Source organism: Pteronotus mesoamericanus, unplaced genomic scaffold (genome assembly GCF_021234165.1).
Source record: "Pteronotus mesoamericanus isolate MK-2021 breed Mesoamerican mustached bat unplaced genomic scaffold, CSHL_Meso_final contig_164, whole genome shotgun sequence".
Lineage (NCBI taxonomy): Eukaryota > Metazoa > Chordata > Mammalia > Chiroptera > Mormoopidae > Pteronotus > Pteronotus mesoamericanus.
In genome coordinates this window covers 29,493,556-29,512,894 of record NW_026555065.1, presented here as the reverse complement: position 1 = coordinate 29,512,894, position 19,339 = coordinate 29,493,556, and the positions used below count along the sequence as shown (strand labels likewise).

Here is a 19,339-nt window from a genome sequence, read left to right as displayed (position 1 = left end):
AACGTTCCAAGTCGAGGCCAGCGGACGGCCCCTCTGATTCCAAAAGCGTATGTAGAATTGGGTTTTGCATTTTGTCATGAAATGTGATGCTGTATTTCTTTTGAGGTTTCCTGTCAAAGTGAATCCTGTCACCTATTGTTAATGACTGTCTTTTAGGTGAAAGATGATTATATTGAAATTGCCCTTGTAAGAAGTATGAAGTTGGACAGAAGTGTTTTCTTTCTTCCTTATGTTTTTTGGGATTTTATAAGAGAGAGATATATGTAAATATGTGTGGCAGGAAAGGGAACCTGTCAGTCCAAGTTGAAACATTAATAGTAAATGTTCTCACAAAAAGTGGGCAGCATGAGGAGGCGATGCAATATGGAAACATAGCCCAGATTTCCTCACCCCTTAATTATGTACCGCGGTGAAAAGTATTTTTCTTTTATATGCCTGCCATTTGGAGGACAGAATACTTGTTTGTGATGTAATTCAAATGTTCCCTGTTGGCTATAAGGCATTCTGATTGAAGACTGGATTTAAAATGAGACCTGAATTTTAATTCTAACAGTGCCATTTACTGTCTGGGTGACCTTGATTATCTCTGAGCCTCAATCTCCTCAGGAAGAAAATAAACAAACAACCCTCATTTTATGTGGTGGTTGCGAAGCTTAAATGAAGTTCCTGTATGGTAACTATCTAATAAATAAAAGCATTATTAAAACAAAATTAATTTGGTAATTTATACAGACTACCTATCCAGTAGATTTAAAGGTCCCTAAGGACAAAAAGAATTTCTTGGTTTTTGTCAACTCAGAATGCAATTATTCCATCTTATGTATTTGATCAGTTCAAATGCTAAAAATTTAAAAGACTTTGGAAAAATTATTTCAAGTTGTAGTTAAAAGCTAAACACAATGTAACACTTGCATAGTTGTAAAAATCAACTGGTAAAAATAGCTTGAGTTTGAAAGCCATTTCATTATTATTATTTTAACAGGAAAGAAAAAGAGACTTGAAATAGCAATGTGGAGTACTCAAGGAAGTGTGTCTTGGCCTACAGCTAATGTTCATGGAAAATGCATAGATAGTCATTATATCATGAATAATCATGAACTTTCCTATAAATGCACCTGATCATAATACATTTCTATGTATAGCTTCAGCTCAAAGTATATTTGTGAGTTTTTAAATAGTTACCTGATAAAAATCATCTATCAAGGGTTGTGTAATACTTGGCCTTGAGGTTTTTTTTTTTTTTAATTGAAGTATAATCTACATACAACATTGTATTAGTGTCAGGTGTGCAGCGTGATTCTATATTTGTATGTATTGCAAAACAATTACCACAGTAAGGCTCTTTACCTTCTATCCCCACACAGAGTTACAAATATCTTTCCTTGTAATGAGGACATTGAAAATTTACTTTCTTAATAACTTTCAAATTCAAAATACAATATTATTGACTCTAGTTACCATGCTATGCATTAATTACATGCCAATGGCCTGGAGGTGTTTTTAATTCTCACTTCCATCGATCACATTTCTGGGAAAGGATCATTGAGCACAATGTACAACTGGCCATTAATGTTACTTTTTATTAATTTTAGAGTTAGTATGTTCATTTTTGGGGAAAATTGGCTTTCACCCTATTTCATATAACTTACTCTTTTCTTTGCCCACTTTTTAAACAGCCTGACCATAGCCCCACTGAGCAGGACGACAGGACTCCTGGCAGACTCCAGGCTGTCTGGCCACCCCCAAAGACAAAGGACACAGAAGAAAAAGTGGGATTGAAGTACACTGAAGCAGGTAATGTGAAAATGGGCCAGGTACCCAGCAATGGATCTCTTCCTGCAATGGCTTTTAGTTCCAGTTCAGGAGACTCTCAGAATTAGAGTTTTTGTTTCATTATAAAATATAATGCTGAAGGCTTTTCTTTTTGGTTGTGCCTTTAAAGTGAACCCTTGCACACTTATCATTAAAGAATCTCTTCTAGATGAAAGGTGAATGCGGTGGAATGAATGAAGGGGGGCACGTGTGTAAAGTAGGAGACCCTTTGGGGACCTAATGGAGAAGGTAGATTACAAATTCCTCAGGAAGCAGGTGGTTGGCCCTCACTAATGTGTGAGCTGGCAGGGTTGCTGGAAGAGGCAGAGTATGAGTCTCCAGAGCTGTAATCTGATTTGTTGTTTGTCTTTGAGTAATGCTTTTGAGCTACAGGAACCTCGTGCAAGTGAACATACAGATACCATATCAGTTACTCTTTTACTTTTGGCAGACAAAGCTTTATTTAATGCATGGCCATTTTTAAAGGAACCTAACTCTCTGGAAACCTTCCCAGGAGCTTTGCTTGAATATATTTAAATGGCGTGGGAATGTAGATATTTTTACTCTGTTAAGTGAAAGGTTCACATGAAATTTAAAAAAGAAATGAAGAATGAGAGGATAGTATCTCTTACTTGTATATATGTTTGTCTGTTTATGCCTCTTATGAAATCTGTCATCCTGATATTTGAAGATTACCTGTACAGGCTTGTATTAGGTTGGCCAAAAAATTCATTTAGTTTTTTTCTGTACGATGGCTCTAGTAGTGCTTAGTTGCCTTTAAATTCATTTGAAACAATTTTGTTAAATTGTATTGTGACAGCTGTCATATCAGCATACATTTAAAAAAACATCAAAATTGGTGACTTTTTTGCAGCCATTTTAATACTGAAGATGGGAGAAAATATGTAACATTTTTGGCATATTACACTTTATTATTTCAAGAGAGGTAAAAATGCAACTAAAATGCAAAAGAAAAGATTTATGCAGTGTATGGTGAAGGTGCTGTGTCTGGATGTGTTAAAAGTGACTTGCAAAGTTTCTTGGTACTATTGATATTTTGGCCAAATAATTATTTGCTGTGGGGCTGTGTTATGCATTGGAAGATTTTAGCAGCACTCCTGGCCTCTACCCACTAGAAGCCAATAGCGGGAGAGAGCTGACATACTCAAGATATCCAAATCAATAAAGTTATTGGTGAAAATGAAAAATGTGTCCTTTACTTTACAGAAAAAACTAAATAGACTTTTTGGCCAACCTAATATTTTTCTGGTTGTGTTAGGTATGTGTGCATATTAAGGTCAGTCTATCTGATTATAGAAAAATACTTCTTTCAGTTCTATTCATTGATAAACGTTAAGTGGATCGAAGTTTTGGTGATTTAGTAATACGTGGGTTTTCTGCAGTATCATAAAATTACTTCAGTGATTGAGAACAGAGGTGAATTTCAAGTTGGCAACCTGATTGCTTTTGGCCTCCATTTGCACAATTGCAAACCTCTGACTACCTCAAGATGTCAACTACATAACATTTTTGCCTGCAGTGCTTGACTTACAGAATGAAAACTACCCATATCCTTAGTGAGTATGTATATACCTGTTCCATATACTTCTTGCCTCCGTTTGAATTTCCAGAATTAGAATACTTTTGATTTTGGTATGAAATCACATACCAAATAATTTGTCTCATGATATGGCCCAGTTTGAACAATTAAAAGTGTTGAAGTTTGCCTTTTATGAAAAACCAGAATCCTGTGAGTTCTTATTCCTAACTTGCATTGGTGATCTTACTCTCATCCCTACCAGTGTATCTGGGCATTCTTCCCTGTAATTTGCTGAGTAGAGAAGGAAATACAGGTCAGTAATATTTTAGGGGCATTTATCCTTCTAGTTGTCACTTCTGTCTTCCATTTCCAGAAGCTCAGAGGAACACCATAATTTACCTTGTCTGTGGCTTTCTCAGTCTTTTTTTTTTTTTTTTAATATAATGAAATATGCTCTCAGAGATCTCTAAGGTTTTGTGTGAGATGGGGAAATGGAGGAGGAAGAGGTGAATAATGATAGCTGTCCTAGGTGGGCTCTGATGGCACAATGACGACATGCCGCAGAGAGAGGGTGGCTGTTTGGAGATGGCATCTAGGTCCCGGCCAGTTCCCATGAGTGGCAGTACTATGGCTTAATTACCGTGCTCCTAGGTCTGGTGCTCGGTTTCTTGAGAGCCTTGTAGGGGCTCATTACTCTGTGGATACACTTTGTGGTGGTGGGGGCTGGGGACGGGGGGAGTATCAAAGAAGAATAAGATATGCCATGCCTCAGGAAACTTGTTTTTTGCCCATTACTCAATGCTAGCGTGTACTAGCCTTGTCATTTATTGCTAATCTTGAGGACATTAACATTTTCCTTGTTATTGTCTTAAACTCTGTTGTTGAGAAAACTGGAGACTTAGAAGCATGTGGTTTATAACAACACATTCTGTTGTATTTTCACTGATTTTCCTGCTTTAGGGAAGCACACAAAATTTGCCACTCTGTAGGAATCACAGAGACAGAAAAATTCATTATGAAATATTTCGAGGTACTTGAAGTCTTATGCTTTTATACCTTCAGTGCTTTTATTTTTCTCAGGGTGTATTATTCATTAAATTAGTGGAACAGGAGGTCAAGACTCTAGCATTCATGTTTCAGTTGTGCAATAGCAATTCTGAGCTGTTGACATCTAAGCCAAGTTCTTGGCAGAGACAGAAAGAGATGGTGTTTTTCTTCATGTCACACTGTCCTTACGCTGCCCTCGGCCACTTTGGACTTGTTGCTGCTTGGATTTCCCTCTATTCAGAATTTATCATTCAATGATACTTTTTTCTGAGGACTTGAAGATATCACTGAATACTGTAAACTCACTTTTGTTCAAGGATAAAAAGGAAAAAAGCTGGTATCAGAGAAGCTGTCCCCTTAAGCTCCTGCTTCCTGAATCCTCCTAGCCAGGTGAGGGTAGCTTGCCACCGCTGCTGGTGCCACTGCCAAGGATACTCTCTTTTGCCGCCTCCAAAGCCATCAGCATCATCTGTAGCCGCTGACACTGTGACTACGCTGGCAGCCAAAGCCTTTGGCTCCCATCAGAGCCTCTGATGCCATTTTGATGACATTGTGCCCACCATCAAGGGAGGTTCTGCTGCCAATCTCTGAACTCTTGGTGCCTTGGTGATGTGCCAGTTGAGAGGAGCACCAGAACCTGCCAGAGCTGTCACTCAGGGACTGTCACAGGTGCTGGGGTTGACCTCCACTATTCAAAAAGGCCCCCGTGTGAACTCATTGTTGTGCCTAAATGGCTGTGCTCAGATGAGGGAGAATCACTTACTCCTGTCTCTTATGCTGGGCTTTCTACCTTATTATCGATGCAAGTCTGCGTTGTGTTTGGAATGCCTCACTGCAATTTTGAGTGAAAAGAGAGTCCACCCCCAACCTTTTCCTTGGAATTGGGCTAGATACCATCTGGGTGGCAACCCCATGTCCTTCTCAGGGTTGTCTTTTCCCCTCTGAATACAGGAGCTTGCTATTGAAATAAGCTTGTGGATGTTCTCACTTTTTCAGAAGAAATGTTTCAGTGGGCACTCTTGCTTTTTCAGAAGAAAATTTTTAGTGGACTCCTCATGTCCTTAAATGGTTAGTCAACACGTGATGAGTCCTTGCCACTGTCCTGTGGAGCAGACCAGAAATTACTGGGTGCAGTGAACTGGATTAGCTCGTGAAGCTTGGGACTAAGAAAAAAACCCAGTCATACAACAAAGTGAAAAGGTGTTCTGTGAACAATACAAGGGAAATTTGAGAGAAAAATGTCTATCTTTAAGTCTATGGCAAAAGCAGTTTTTCTCATGAGAAATAGATAACCAGTGTTCTATCCCTCTTTTAATACACTGTCCTGTATCTACTGAGTTTATATAAGGGTGAATAACTTGCTCAAAATCTTTAAAACAAAAAGCTAGAAAGGGTAGGTATTATAGAGTCATTGAATCACAGAGTTAACATAGGGTTAAACTTTTCATCTCAAAGTTGAATAACAAATTTTTCTTAACCATCTTAGGTCACTTTTTTCCTTTTGTGAAGTACAAATGCACTTAGCCTTATTTTCTTTTAATTGCAGATACTAACTATATCAAGCAGGGTCCTGTTAGGAATCAGTTAACACTCAAATTGGGTGATTTGATTGACAGTTTATTCGAGACTGTTTACAAAGGTGTGGGCAAGGTTTAGGAAAAGCGACAGAGATGAAGCAGTAGTCTCAGACTGGGCATAGTCAGAGGTTTTTACAGCCCTATTCCTGAAGGCGCAAGGGTTGGGGAAGCTACTGGGAAAGCCAGAGCTCCAGAGGGAGGCTGAGACAGACGGGAAGCACTGGCTAACAGGAGCCCGGCAGGAGCAGTGGCCTCCCTGGAAGGACCAGGGGCCAGGGAGAGGTCTGAATACCCTGACCCTCTTCAGCTCTGTGGTCCCCCACCAACCGCTCCATTGGCCAAGCCCAAGGAGAAGTCAGAGGACTGGAAGCCACTTTATGCCATGTTTTTAGGCCAGAAAATGTGGGCCAAAACTCTGCAAGAGTGCAGAGTCTGGGAGAGTGGACCTGGAAAGTAGAAGATACCTAGCACAAGTACACTGCCAACAACAGACTCCACGTGACAAGCTCTCACGCTCCTCAGCCTGCGTGGAGGATTGGCACACAGCTCATTACCCCTGACCACACAGGGTTCTATACAGCAGCATGAAGCAAAACTCCTGTTTTTTCTTTTTTCTTTTTTTCTTTTAATCATCCTATGGAAGTGCTATGTTTTCTACTCCAGTCAGTTCATAGAAAATCCAATGGCCCTCATTGCTCTGTGAATGTGTACTTCTCCTTAATGTAGAGGCTTTGTTTGCTGATTCAGAAAATCTGCCATAAGTTTTCAATGTTTTTCTGTATATAGCAAAATAAAATAATATTTTGGAAATCTCACAAAGCAAAAGAAACTTTCTGTGATCCTGTTCCATAGAGAAACCATTGCCAACATTTTGCATTATGATAGGGCAATGTAAATTTAAGATTTAAAATTTTGTTTGAACATACCCTGCAGCCTTTTTTCTTTTCACTTGAAAATGTGAGTACTTTTGACTTTTGCTACACTTCAACAATGATTATATTTATAAAAATGTTTCCAGTTAATATAAGTAACATAATAATGGAAATAATAATGCTATAAATATTTTTGCTAATATTTTTATTTTTAATTAGGATAAATTTCTTTTAGTGGAATTGCTAAATATAAGGGTATATGCCTTTTTAAGGTTTTGATGCATATTAATAAACTACCAAAGTTGTTTTTTCATACTGAATATCTTTAGATAAAAATTAATATTTTAGAACACTGAAGTATTTTTTTCCTCTCTACCATTTGCTTTTAATTTTACTTGTAATTTCTGGGGTACATAAGTTTTAAACATTTATGTAGTCATATCTACCCTCATTTTATTGTATAACTTTTCTTTTGGCTTAGGAAGACTTCCTGTATTAAAAAATCATCTTATATCTTCAGATTTCTTAAATGATTCCTGTGCACCTCTTTCTTCTCTCCTTCGTTCCATTTCGTATCAAAAATTAATTTTGGTGTATAACCTGAGGTAGAGATCTAAGACAACTTTTTTTTTTTTTCTAAGTTGTTAATTTTACAACAGGCTTCTGGAATAATTAATCCTCTGTGTGCTAAGTTTGGGGCTGTTTGGGGTTTTCTGTTCTCTTTGAAGTGTTTGCACCTTAATTACTGCAACATGATAATGCATCTCAGAATCTGTTCAAGTTGTCATGCATCCTTTTTGAAAATATGTTTTTGGCTTTCCTCTTATTCTCACAGAAAATTTTAGTTTATTTGGTTAAGTTTCAAAAGGATCCCACTAGGATTGGAGTTGCATTAATTTTTAAATTAACGTGAAGGGAGGTATGAAAATTGAGACCTTTAAAATGCTTAGTATTTTCACCTAGGAACATAGCTTATTAGACTATTTAAATTTTTTTATGATTTTTAGTGAATATATATATAGATAGCTTCTGTACTTTTAAATAAATATATTTCCAAACATGCTAGTTTTAAAAAATAAATACAGTTAATGAATTTATATCTTGTGATTTATTTTCCTTAAAAGTCAAATGCATTCCTAAAAATATTGTGACTCAGGAAAGCCGGCTCTGGTTAGTGATTCTTAATATTCTGCGACACCTTTAAAAACCAAATAGTGATAGAAAGCTATAGAAGAAGACACTGCAGTTAATTTTGCATGTATTTCAGACCCTTTTCCCCCTAATGAAGTTAATGTTTGTGAGATTAAAATGGTACCATTTGGGGAACTGGCAGTACCTTAAAATAGCCATGAAATGAGGGGGGTGGGGGAAAGTACAATGAAAAGCACTCATGCTTTCTGAAACAAGATGAACTGTGCCTATTTGGTTTCTCTTCCAAAGTACACCTGGAAAAGCTCTTCCCTCTGTTGGCTGCACCCCAGAGCCGGCTTGGGTAGACGGCCCTTCTGACAGTGAGCACCATGGGAAAGGGAACCTAGTAGAGGCATCGAGGTCATTGCAGGGAGCAAGCTGTCAATGCCTGTGGCATCTCTTGGGGCTTACTCACACCACCCAGGACCTAGGAGTAGCTCAGGAACAACCTTATTTAGAGTATTTTGGGATCAGGTAGAGAAAGAACTTATCCCTCAACTTAGTAGAGAGCTTCCTACTTCCTGGTTTGTTTCTAATTTGGGTTCCCTTGGTTATAAAGTGATAGAGCTGTTGGCTACCCTTCCTGGTGAGTCAGACATCCTTGCCTCACCAGCCAGAGTGAGCTATAAATATTTTGGAATATTTTACTGGTCTACCGTACTTTAAAAGTTTTCTTCATTCATAGCTAACAGGCGACATTAGCCATGAATGGGTTTTCCTTTACTGTCATGTGTCTAGACAGATTTTCCTAAGCGTCTTCTGCTTCCGGCTAGGCAATGGGCTTGTGCGTTGTTGAGTTTCTAGGCCTTCGTGATAGGTCACCATCACTTTCATGGAGTGATAATAATAGCTCATGTATTAGAAGCTGTCCAGACTAAAGACCAGGTAACCCTCGCATTTTGTGGCTGTAGAAAGGGGATGTACTGGAAAATGAGAGGTGAAGTGAATGTGTTGGGCTTCCACTTACTGTATAGCCGGGACCTGTGGGGCGGAGATTAACTTCCTCAACACAGACGGGAACTAAAGCTTGATATTAAGCAGAAGGGATCCCAAAATGTGGAACAGCAACTCAGGAATCCCATGTTGTGTTCAAGAAAATATTAGTAAAAGTCTTTGGCTCAGGGGAATAGAAGCAAGAGATTAATATTGTACAATTCCAGATTGCATAATTTAAAGAAATTTAGAGCTGAGAACATCTTAGAAATCATTTAGTTCACCCTATTCATTTTACATATGAGGGCCAGCGAGGTTATTACTTACTGAAGGATACACATAATTAAGAAAAGAGATGAAATTATCATTTGAAGAGAAGACTGCCGTTGCAAGTTGGCAGCGGTTGGAGAATGATGGGCTTTTTAATGCCAATACGCTGGCATTTAAAGGTCTTGCAAGAAACGCACACAGGCACGAGGATATTTAAGAACTATGCTAGTTATGAAAAAAATGGGAGCTGGGTGAGTCAATCTGAATAATAAATAAGATGGTGTGAGTCTAGACTGGCTCATCAGCCACATCCTCAGAGACTGAGTAGGTCATTTCATGCTGGCTCATAAAAATAAAAAAGAGGAGTTTTGATGGTATTTTAAATGCTGTCAAAGCTCACTTAAGCAACTTAAAGTGAATAAAAATGCTTCTGGTCTGCAGATTCCTGCAAAATTTAGGTGGGCTTCAGTGAATGTGTGTTGAGCCAGTTTGCATGCTAAAATGCATGGTGCATGTATTTGATTTTAGGAGGCACATGAATAAATACTTTTATTTTCCAGGCTGTATATTCAGTAGTTTCACTGTGTCTTAGAGACAATAGAATGAGCCCTCAAATCCACTGGAGGCCTCCTTTGGGGAGATGAGAATGAAGTTTGATAGGTCATATCCTATGCTACATCTTTACAAATACCTTCAATATTTTTCTCCTTTCTTAAAACCTCTGTCCAGGTGTCCCCATTTTTCTTCTCTCTCTCAAATCTTCGTCTATTTCCAGCTGAGGCAGAGGAACAACCTGGTGGTGTTTCTCCGGATCCCCCACCAAGCACCTCCTCCACCTTTCCACCCTTAGCAACCTCCCTGCCAGCCCCCACCAGGCTGATCATTTGCAGTCCCGTTTAGAGGCATGCCTCAGAGATATTGCGGGTTTGGTTCCAGACCACCCCCAAAAAGTCAGACAGTCTTTTTTCTGATGGAGGGTTTTGTTTTCAGCTTGTAAAAAATGCAACATTTGTGAAGCACAATAAAGCAAAGTGTAATAAAATGACGTATGCTTGGAGTTCCTTCCTCTCCCACCAGTTTGCTCATAGCTATCAACGAGCTGAGCAAAGAAGAGGGCGTCCAACTGTTCAGATCCCTTCTCCATGGAGAGCAGCTGGGAAATTGTAAATTTTTTCCTCTTTTGTGGAAAGCACAAATTATTGTATTTCTGAGAAGTAACATGAAGTTTCAACATCTAAACTTTCCCCTGCAGCTAAAGGGAGGCACTGGATGAAGGAGCGAGGGTATTAAGATGAGAAGGGTGGAAAACCATCTCAGAGGGAAAGGAAAATTTAATCAAAAATCTTGAGGCCATGCTTCAGTTTGGAATTTCCTTTACTGCAGGTTTCGTGGGTTTGAGCATCAAGTACACTTGCGTTTGAAGCTTGGCTCTGTCGTGTCCTAGCTGTGACCCGAGTCAGTGTCCTCGTGCATAATCATGAGGACAATGATAATTATAAATAATTATTGTAAAGATAAAATGAGATAATATTCAATTCATGATGTTCAAACACACATCACAAGTGGCCTTTTAAAACCCATTTTTTAGTTGAAATATAACATAGGTATGGGAAATCGCTCCTATTAGATGTGCATAGATCTGCATTGTAATAAAGTGGACATACTCCAGTAAGCACTGTGCCAATCAAGAAATACTACATTACCTATACCTCAGAAGCTCCCATTTTACCCCCTTTCATTCACCACAGTTTCCCTTTTCCTCAAAAAAAAAAAAACCCCAGGGTTCTGACTTCTGACACCACACATCAGTTTCACCTGCTTTTGACCTTACTATAAACTCTTTGTGTCTGGCTTCCTTCCCTCAAAATTACACTTGTGAGAATCAAAGGTGGTGCTGCATGTACCTGTAGTTCATTTGTTTTCATTTCCCTATAGTATTCCCTAGTATGAATCGATCACAGTTTATTTCTCTAACGATGATGGACATTGGTATTGTCCCCTGTGTGGCTGCTATGAGTGCTGTTATAAATATTCTTGTGCATGTGTGTGTCTTTTGGTGCACATAGGAGCACATTTCTCCTGGGTGGTGGAGCAGCTGGTCCTGGAGTATGTCTCTATTCATGATCAGTAAATGATATGAAACAGGTTTCCAAAGTGATGTTATCAGTTTATACTCCCACCACCAGTATATCCCAGTTCCAGTTGCTCCACAGCTTTGCCGAAATTCAGTGCACTTGGCCTTTCCAATTCAAGCCATTCTGGTTTTAATGGTGTTTTCCCGATCAAGCCCTTTTTCATACGTTTATTGGCAGTTGGATATCCTGTTTTGTGGAGGGCCTGTTCAGGTCACTTGTCTGATTTTAGCAGGTGGTTTATTTTTATTTTGAAGAGAAGTTCTTTTTCTGTGCTGGGCATGGGCCCTTTGGTTAGTTGTGTTGAGAGTATTTTCTCCTACTCTGTGGGTTATTTTTTCTCTTAATGGTGCCTTGCGATGAACAGAAATTCTCACTTTTACTATAATCAATCTTGACCTTACAGTAAGGGCATTTTGAGCCTTTGTCAACTAATCTTTCCCCAAGTCAGTCATTAAAATAGTCTCTTAAATTATCTTAAAAAGACATTGGTACTCTTCATTTGTCATATAGTCCTACGTGTGCTGGGCGTTAGCTATTGTGTATGAGTTGAGGTGATGTCGTTTGTTTTTGCCATATCAGAATAACCTAGAATCATTTACCATAAAACCCAGCCCCCCTCCCCTGAAACTGTCTATTCAGTTCCATGGTTCTCTAGGCCTATCTAATCTTGTAACATTTTAACCTTGTTAATGATTGTAACTTGGCAGTAGGTCATGATCTGCTAGAGTGTCCTCTTATTATGGTTATTCTCAGCTCTTTGTATTTCTATATAATTTTAGAATTCCTTTTTATCAATTTTGATATTATTATTTTTATTGCATTGACATCTTTACAATACTGAGTTTTTAATTACACAAGCATGGTATTTCTTTCCGGAAATGAAATGCTTATTTGAATTTAGTCTTTTCTAATTTTATCAGCATTTTATAATTTTCTTTGTAGAGGTCTTACACAATTTCCTTTAAATTTAAATTTCTAAGTATTCTGAAATTTTTGATGCATTTGTGAATGTTTTTTAAAATTCCATTTTCTGACTATTTTGTTAAATAGAAAATTGGTCTTTCTCTCTCTGGTATTGACCTTGTATTCAACATTAGATCTTGCAAACTAGCTATCACACAGCTTTTCTTTTTTCTTCCTTCCTTCCTTCCTTCCTCTCTCTCTCTCTCTTTCTCTCTCTCTCTCTCTCTCTCCTTTCTTTCTTTCTTTCATAAGGAGCTCTTTCCATGTCAATACATAGAGTATTCTCCTTCTACCTCATTTTTTAAATGGCTGCATAGTAGTCAATAAAATAATAACTGTAAATTACTGATCTATCATTTTACCTGATGGATCTTTTAATCACCTAGAATCTTTCACGGCTGCAAACAATTCTTTAATGAAATTATTGCACATCTGTTTTCTGCATACCTGTAAATACTTTGATAGAATAGAAGCAGAATTGCTGTGTTCCAGTCCTTGCCCATTTTAACCACTGGTAGATACTGCACAATTGCCCTTTCAAAATTTTAAACCAGTTAATTCTAAACTAAAATAAGAATGTCCATTACACACATTTCACCAATATTCATTTAATTTATGCCAATTGAATGGTTAAAAATCTCGTATACTTGTTTCCAATTCGTATGTCTCTGATACTGGCATGATTAGAAATCTTGTTCGTTTTATCTTCTTTTGTGACTTAGTTGCTGGTGTTCTTTGCCTTTTTGTGAATTGGGTCATTAGTTTTTATTCTTGTTGATTTGAAGGAGATTTTTATATATTCAGAAAATTAGTCCTTTTGTTGTGCATATTGTCGTCTCCGTCTCCAGCTTGCCATGTCTTTTACCTCCTGCTGTCTTTCATTATACGGAAATTTTATATTTTATGTAGTCATATCTTTTCTAGATTTGTTGTTGGTTTAGGGAAGTCTTTCCTAACCTAAATTTTAACAATATGTATACTTGAGCTAAAAACACACACATGTTTAGGTTTTTTTCAATCTAGAATTTGTTTTTGTGTGGGGGTATTGAGGGTGGCAGTGTTTTATAATGACTCGGGAGCTTGGGCCATGGAATCTAATGTGATGGAGTCAAATTTTAGGCCTCAGCAGTTACTGAAACAAGTTATACCTTTACTGAACAAGTTGCTGGGCAAGCTAATCACCAATTTATGCCTTGTGTCCCTTATTTGCTTTTAAAAATTTTGTTTTTAGTATTCAGGGAAATAATGCATTTAAAGACCTTTGCACAGTGCCTGGCACATTGTAACACCAAAATAATGTAAACTGATGTAGTTTATTTTCCCCAGAGAACCACTTGTCCCAAAACTATTTAATAAATAGATCATTCTTGCTCTGCAGATAGGGAGTGCCAACTCTCATGTATATAAATTCCTTTCTATGTGCTGATCTATTTCTAGATCCTTTAGTATTTTTGTTGAGATGTTCAGCTAGACCTAGTAGTAATTGCATGTCTTTGCAATTACTGTGTTTTAAAGTTGTTCAAATATCTGGTAATTCAAATCACTTAAATTCTTTTCTCCTTTTTTCTCCTTCTAAATGTTGTTTTGGTAGTTGTGCACATGACCTTTAAAGTTAGTGTCTCAAGATCTGATCCCATTAGAATTATATTAAATTGTAGATCAATATGAAGGGGCCTGCTAATACAGAGTCTAGCAACATAATTTATTTTTCTAACCATTCAGGATTTCTTTTATGTTCTTCTATAAAGTTGTACAGTTTTCCTCTTACACACTTAAGTTAATTTCTGCATATTTTATTATAAATGGAATTCGCTTCCCATTTTAATTGGTTTAATTGTTTTTAATTGGTTTTGTTGGTATAACAGAGTGATTGATTTTCGTGTTTCTAATTCTGACTTTATAGTCATTAGTTCTACTAGTTTTTCAGTTGAAAGCCTTGGATTCTTGGGGGGAATAGACAGACAAATCATAACAATTTGTGTTTTAGTTTTTTTAATTGTAGTAAAATTTACATAACATAGAATGTGCCATTTTAACCATTACATTTTTAAAAAATATTTTATTTATTTACTTTTAGAGAGAGGGGAAGGGAGGGAGAAAGAGGGGGAGAAACATCAACATGTGAGAGACATCAATTGGCCGGCTCTTGCACAACCCACTTGGGGACCTGGCCCACAACCCAGGCCTGTGCCCCAACTGGGAATGGAACCAGCAACCTTTTGGTTCACAGGCCAGCACTCAACCCACTGAGCCACACCTGCCAGGGCACCATTAAAAATTTTTATCACTTCATTCATAAACATTTATCCACATGTTGCATCTGTCGTACATAATGGTTTACATAATGGATGAGTAGGTGTTAGCCATTTTTAAGTACAGTTCAGTAGTGTTAAGTATATTTATGCTGTGCAACAGGTCTCCAGAACTTTTTGTTCTCACAAAACTGAAAGTATATCTGTGAAGGACAGACTGTTCCATGGGGTGACTTCTCTGGACCCACCAGTTAGATTCAGGCCAGAACTGAGATTGCTTCCCGTAAATCCCCTCAGAGACTGTCTGAGTGACCCTTCCCTTATGCCGCATGCATGCTGGTTTCTGGAACCAGCCCTTGCCCTTCCCAGGGCAAGCATGTAAGACATTTCCCCTCATCCATCCTTCCCAGTTCTATTTAATTGTTTAGCACCTGCCGTGCAGCACGGAAGATATCCATGTAGTCTTGTCACTCAAGATGCGTCTGGTAGGTAAATTCCCTTAATAAACTCTTAACATAATGATGAAGTTGGCAGCCTCTTTCTTTGGTCTCTTAGTCTGGGAAGTTACACAAACAATACCCATTAAAAAACTCCCCATTTCTTCCCTTCCCCCAGACTCTGGCAACCGCCATTCTATTCAATACTTTCTGTTTCTATGCATTTGACTACTTTACGTACTTCGTATACGTTAGGTCCCTCCCTTATCTGTGGGAGATATATTTCAAGATCCTCAGTGGATGCCTGAAACTGGGGATAGTACTGAACCTTATATGTACTCTGGTTTTTCTTATACGTAGGTATCTGTGATACAGTTTAATTTATAAATTAGGCACAGTAAGAGATTAAAAATAACTAATAATAAAATGGAACAATTATAAAAATATGCTGTAATAAAAGTTTTTGAGGGGCTTTGGGGCCATTATTAAGTAAAATAAAGGTTACTCGAACACAAGCACTGCAGCACTATAACCGGTGAATGTGCTGGATGAAGGAATGATTCACGTACTGGCAGGGATGGAACCGGATGGATGGGATCTCATCACATTCAGGATGGCATGCAATTTAAAACTTATGAATTGTTTATTTCTGGAGCTTTTTATTTTAGGTTTTCAGACCTTGGTTGACCATGGGTAACTCAAAGCGTGGAAAGTGAAGCCGTGGGTAAGGAGCCACCACTGTAAGTGGAATCACACAGTCACGGCCTGGCTTCTCTGACCTAGTGTAATGACCTGAGGATTCTTTGTGTGTCAGGGTCTCCTTCATAAGGCTGAATAATATTCAATTTATGTACATTTGTGTATCTGTTCAAGTGTCAGTGGACACTTTGATTCCTTCCACTGTTTGATTATTAGGAATAATGCTGCTATAAACATGGGTTTACAAATGTGTACACCATGAGACCCTGCTTTTAAGTGGGTGGCTAGATCATAAGGTAACTATTTTTTTATTATTATTCTTTTGAGGAAACTCCACGCTCTTTTCCATAATGGCTGCACCAATTTATATTCTCACCAACACTGCACACAGGTTCCAATTTCTCCACACCCTTGCCACCACTTGTTTTCTGGTGTTCTTTTTCCTAGTTTAACAGTAGTATCTCATTGTGCTTTTGATCTTCATTTCCCCAATGATGAGTGATGTTGAGCATCTTTTCCTCTGCGTATTGGCCACTTGTCTATCTTCCTTGGAGAAATGTTTTGTGTATTCAAATCCTTTGCCCATTTTTGGGCAGGTTTTTAACATTAGAAAATAAAACACAAATTGTTACTTATCTTTTTACTAATTCTTTTCTATTGCCAAGGACCTCTAAAACAAAGCTGGAAAAGTAGTGAATCGCAGATATTCTTGTGTTGTTTTTTATATTATAGACTTCCTTCTGTTTTCTAGTTAAGTATGTTGGTCAGAGATTTTTGATCAATAATCTTTTTACCAAATGAAGGAACATTCTTTATACACCTGAACTTCTAACTGATGGCATCACAAGAAGCAGTTTGAATGTCATGTAGTGGGGGTATATGTATTAAAATAACGGTGTAATTCATGTGATTTTCTTTAATTGATCAGTGATTACATTTTATTTATTAGTGCAGAACCACCTGCATTTTTGAGATAATCCTATTTTGTCATGATAAAATGCTAAATTTGATTTACTAATTTTTTTGGTCATTTTAAATAAGAACAAGTCTTAGCCAAAAATAATGGAGTTTGTGAATTTAAGAAAAGGGAAACTAAAGGAAATTATGGAGACATTTTTCTATATTTTAAGTAACAAAATATGCAATGACCGCACAGTAGAGTACTAGATTTGTTAAAATAGGAAAAACAACCAAATGGTTTTCAGATCTGCCCCATGTTTTTGTTTGTTTTTTTCCCCTAATGTTAAGACTCCGTCAGTATACCACCAATCAAGATAAGTAGAAGTGAACTTTGAAAAAAATTTAAAAAAAGCTGCTATTGGCAGGGCTAGGGCTGACTCCTAGGGGATTTCCCTTGACTTTAGAACACATATTCTATCTTGTTTTGTAATCTTAGAAGTAGCAGGTAACTGGCCATGACATCAGAGTTCCTGATGCTCCTAGATCATATCTAACTCTTATTTAGTAACATCTAGCACATTATTAGTGTCTAATTTATTGATATTATTAATTCCATTATTACAAATAATAATATATTTGTCTATTCATTTAACAAACATTTACTGAGCATCTATATTGTGTGATAGGTGTTTGGAATACAAAGGTAAATAAGACATGATCCTTGCACTCAAGGAGCTCATGGTTCTGTTCTAGGGTCTTTCTTTTTGTTGTTGTTTTTGGTTGTGGGGGGCGTAGGTAGGTGGTAGAGAGTAGGGTGGGGGAGAGGTAAAATATACATTAGTAAGTGCAATAAAACATTCTAATGCTTTTATTGAAGAATGTATGGCTTATGGTAGAACACAAAGGAGAGTCTGATCAGTCCTATTTAGAGTAAATAGAACAGGCCTCCTGAGCAGACGTGGAGAACAAGAGGCTGAGTAACTCAGGTGGAGGCAAGGTAGGCCAAACATGCAGAAGAAAGACCGAGTACTTCTTGTGTGAAGAATTGCAAGTAGTTTATTATGATTGATAAGAGACAAGGGAAATGGTATGCAAGGGCCGTTAATGCCTGTTGACTTGGAGAAGGGCAGCTCTTTGGGGGAGAGAAATTATGTGACATGCCATGCTGAGGACCATGGGGTACAGACAGGGCCAGGGAGCCACTGAAAGGTTTTAGGCAGGGGAATAACAGCATCAAATATGGGCTTTGTACAATTGCTCAAGAGGTGCTGAGGATGATTATGGATCTGGGAGTGAGGCGAGGAGCTCTGTGGGGAAGTAGGAAGACCAGTTTGGAGTTCCTGGTAGTGGTCCAGGTGACAGATTATAGAGACAATCAACAATCTATTTTCTTGTGAACGAATACATTAAAAAAAATCTTTATTTATGATACTAGAATTAGAGTTAATAAAAATCAGTAGATACTTGGTTTTCATTTTAGGTGATGGCTTATAGCTCTTGCTAAACCTATTGCCAGGTCTACTAGAAGAATAAAATAAGATAATTCAAATTTAAACTCATATCTTTGTTTAACTTGGAATGAATGTGGGACTTAATAATAATATATATTAGTTTTCATTATGTTTATGGATTACCTACTTTGTGGATAAAGTATATGTTCAGGTCTAAGTCAATTTGCCTGAAATGAACTCATAAAAGCCAGTTGTCTAATAGCAGTTTACCTAAATTATTATTATCAACAACATATTTCTATTAATTGTCATGTTTGCAATAGTCGAACAAAACAACTTGTAGCCGTTCCACCAGGGTCTCCCTCTGATGAGCCACATACTTTCCAAGGATATCACCTGCTCCTTTCTAGGCAACAAAATCCATATCATCCTTTTCAAACTTGGTAAACTTTTTACCTCTGCTTCATTATCTTTCAGATCCTGCCCTACTTTCCCCTAGTTCCAGTGTTGCTTCTTTTATAAAGCCTTTGACTATCTCATCTTCTCATGGGCTTTTCTGAATATCTTGGGCACCAGGTACTGCCTATGATAGGTCTTTTATTGTTGAATTTTTATTTAAATAAAATATGTGTTACGTGTTTGTTTTATAAGCAAAATTTAGTCTTTCTCAGTGTTCCTTGGGGGGAAGATAATCTTGGGAATCTATTACAATTCAGATATCTAGAGTGGGGCCCTTGAGAATGCCCTTTTAACAAGATACGTAAGCATTTTGGATATGGTGCTAAGTCAGCAGTCTTCAAACTAGGGGGAGACAGAAGGACCCTCCAGGGGGTACAGTGGAGGCAAGAGTAAATTTAGCAAATTACTTTTCAGATCCTCATCTTCTATTAGTGCTCTTCATTGAAATGGACTATTCACCCAGTTTGTAAAGGAAGGGCATAAGTCTCACCTATTCCAAATTTTTTTATACCTTTGTTGGGTGTAAAAACATCCAGAGTATCAAGGAAAGGATAATTCTAAATAATGATATCTGGGAAGCCTTCTTTATCAGAGCGCCAGATATATCTGTCTCATCCATTCCAATAAGAGATAAGTTTCCCATTAAATTTTAATGCTTAATAATTATCACATTTGAATGTGTTGTTTCCACAGGTTAGGAACTAATGAAAGTAATGACAAGGTAGTCCAGAAGTACATCTAAAATTAACTTCTTGTGATCACGGGAAGTTTTTAAAAATCAAATTATTTTTGTATTTGTAT

General features: G+C 37.6%; 1 protein-coding gene across 1 annotated transcript in view; it reads left to right on the top strand.

Moving 5' to 3' along the window:
* Positions 1-19,339, top strand: part of FMN1 (formin 1) — a 342,380-nt gene that overhangs the window by 90,346 nt on the left and 232,695 nt on the right. The window contains exon 3 of the mRNA XM_054565622.1: positions 1,677-1,794. Coding sequence (XP_054421597.1) covers positions 1,677-1,794 — 118 coding nt within the window. The remainder of the gene's footprint in view (positions 1-1,676; positions 1,795-19,339) is intronic.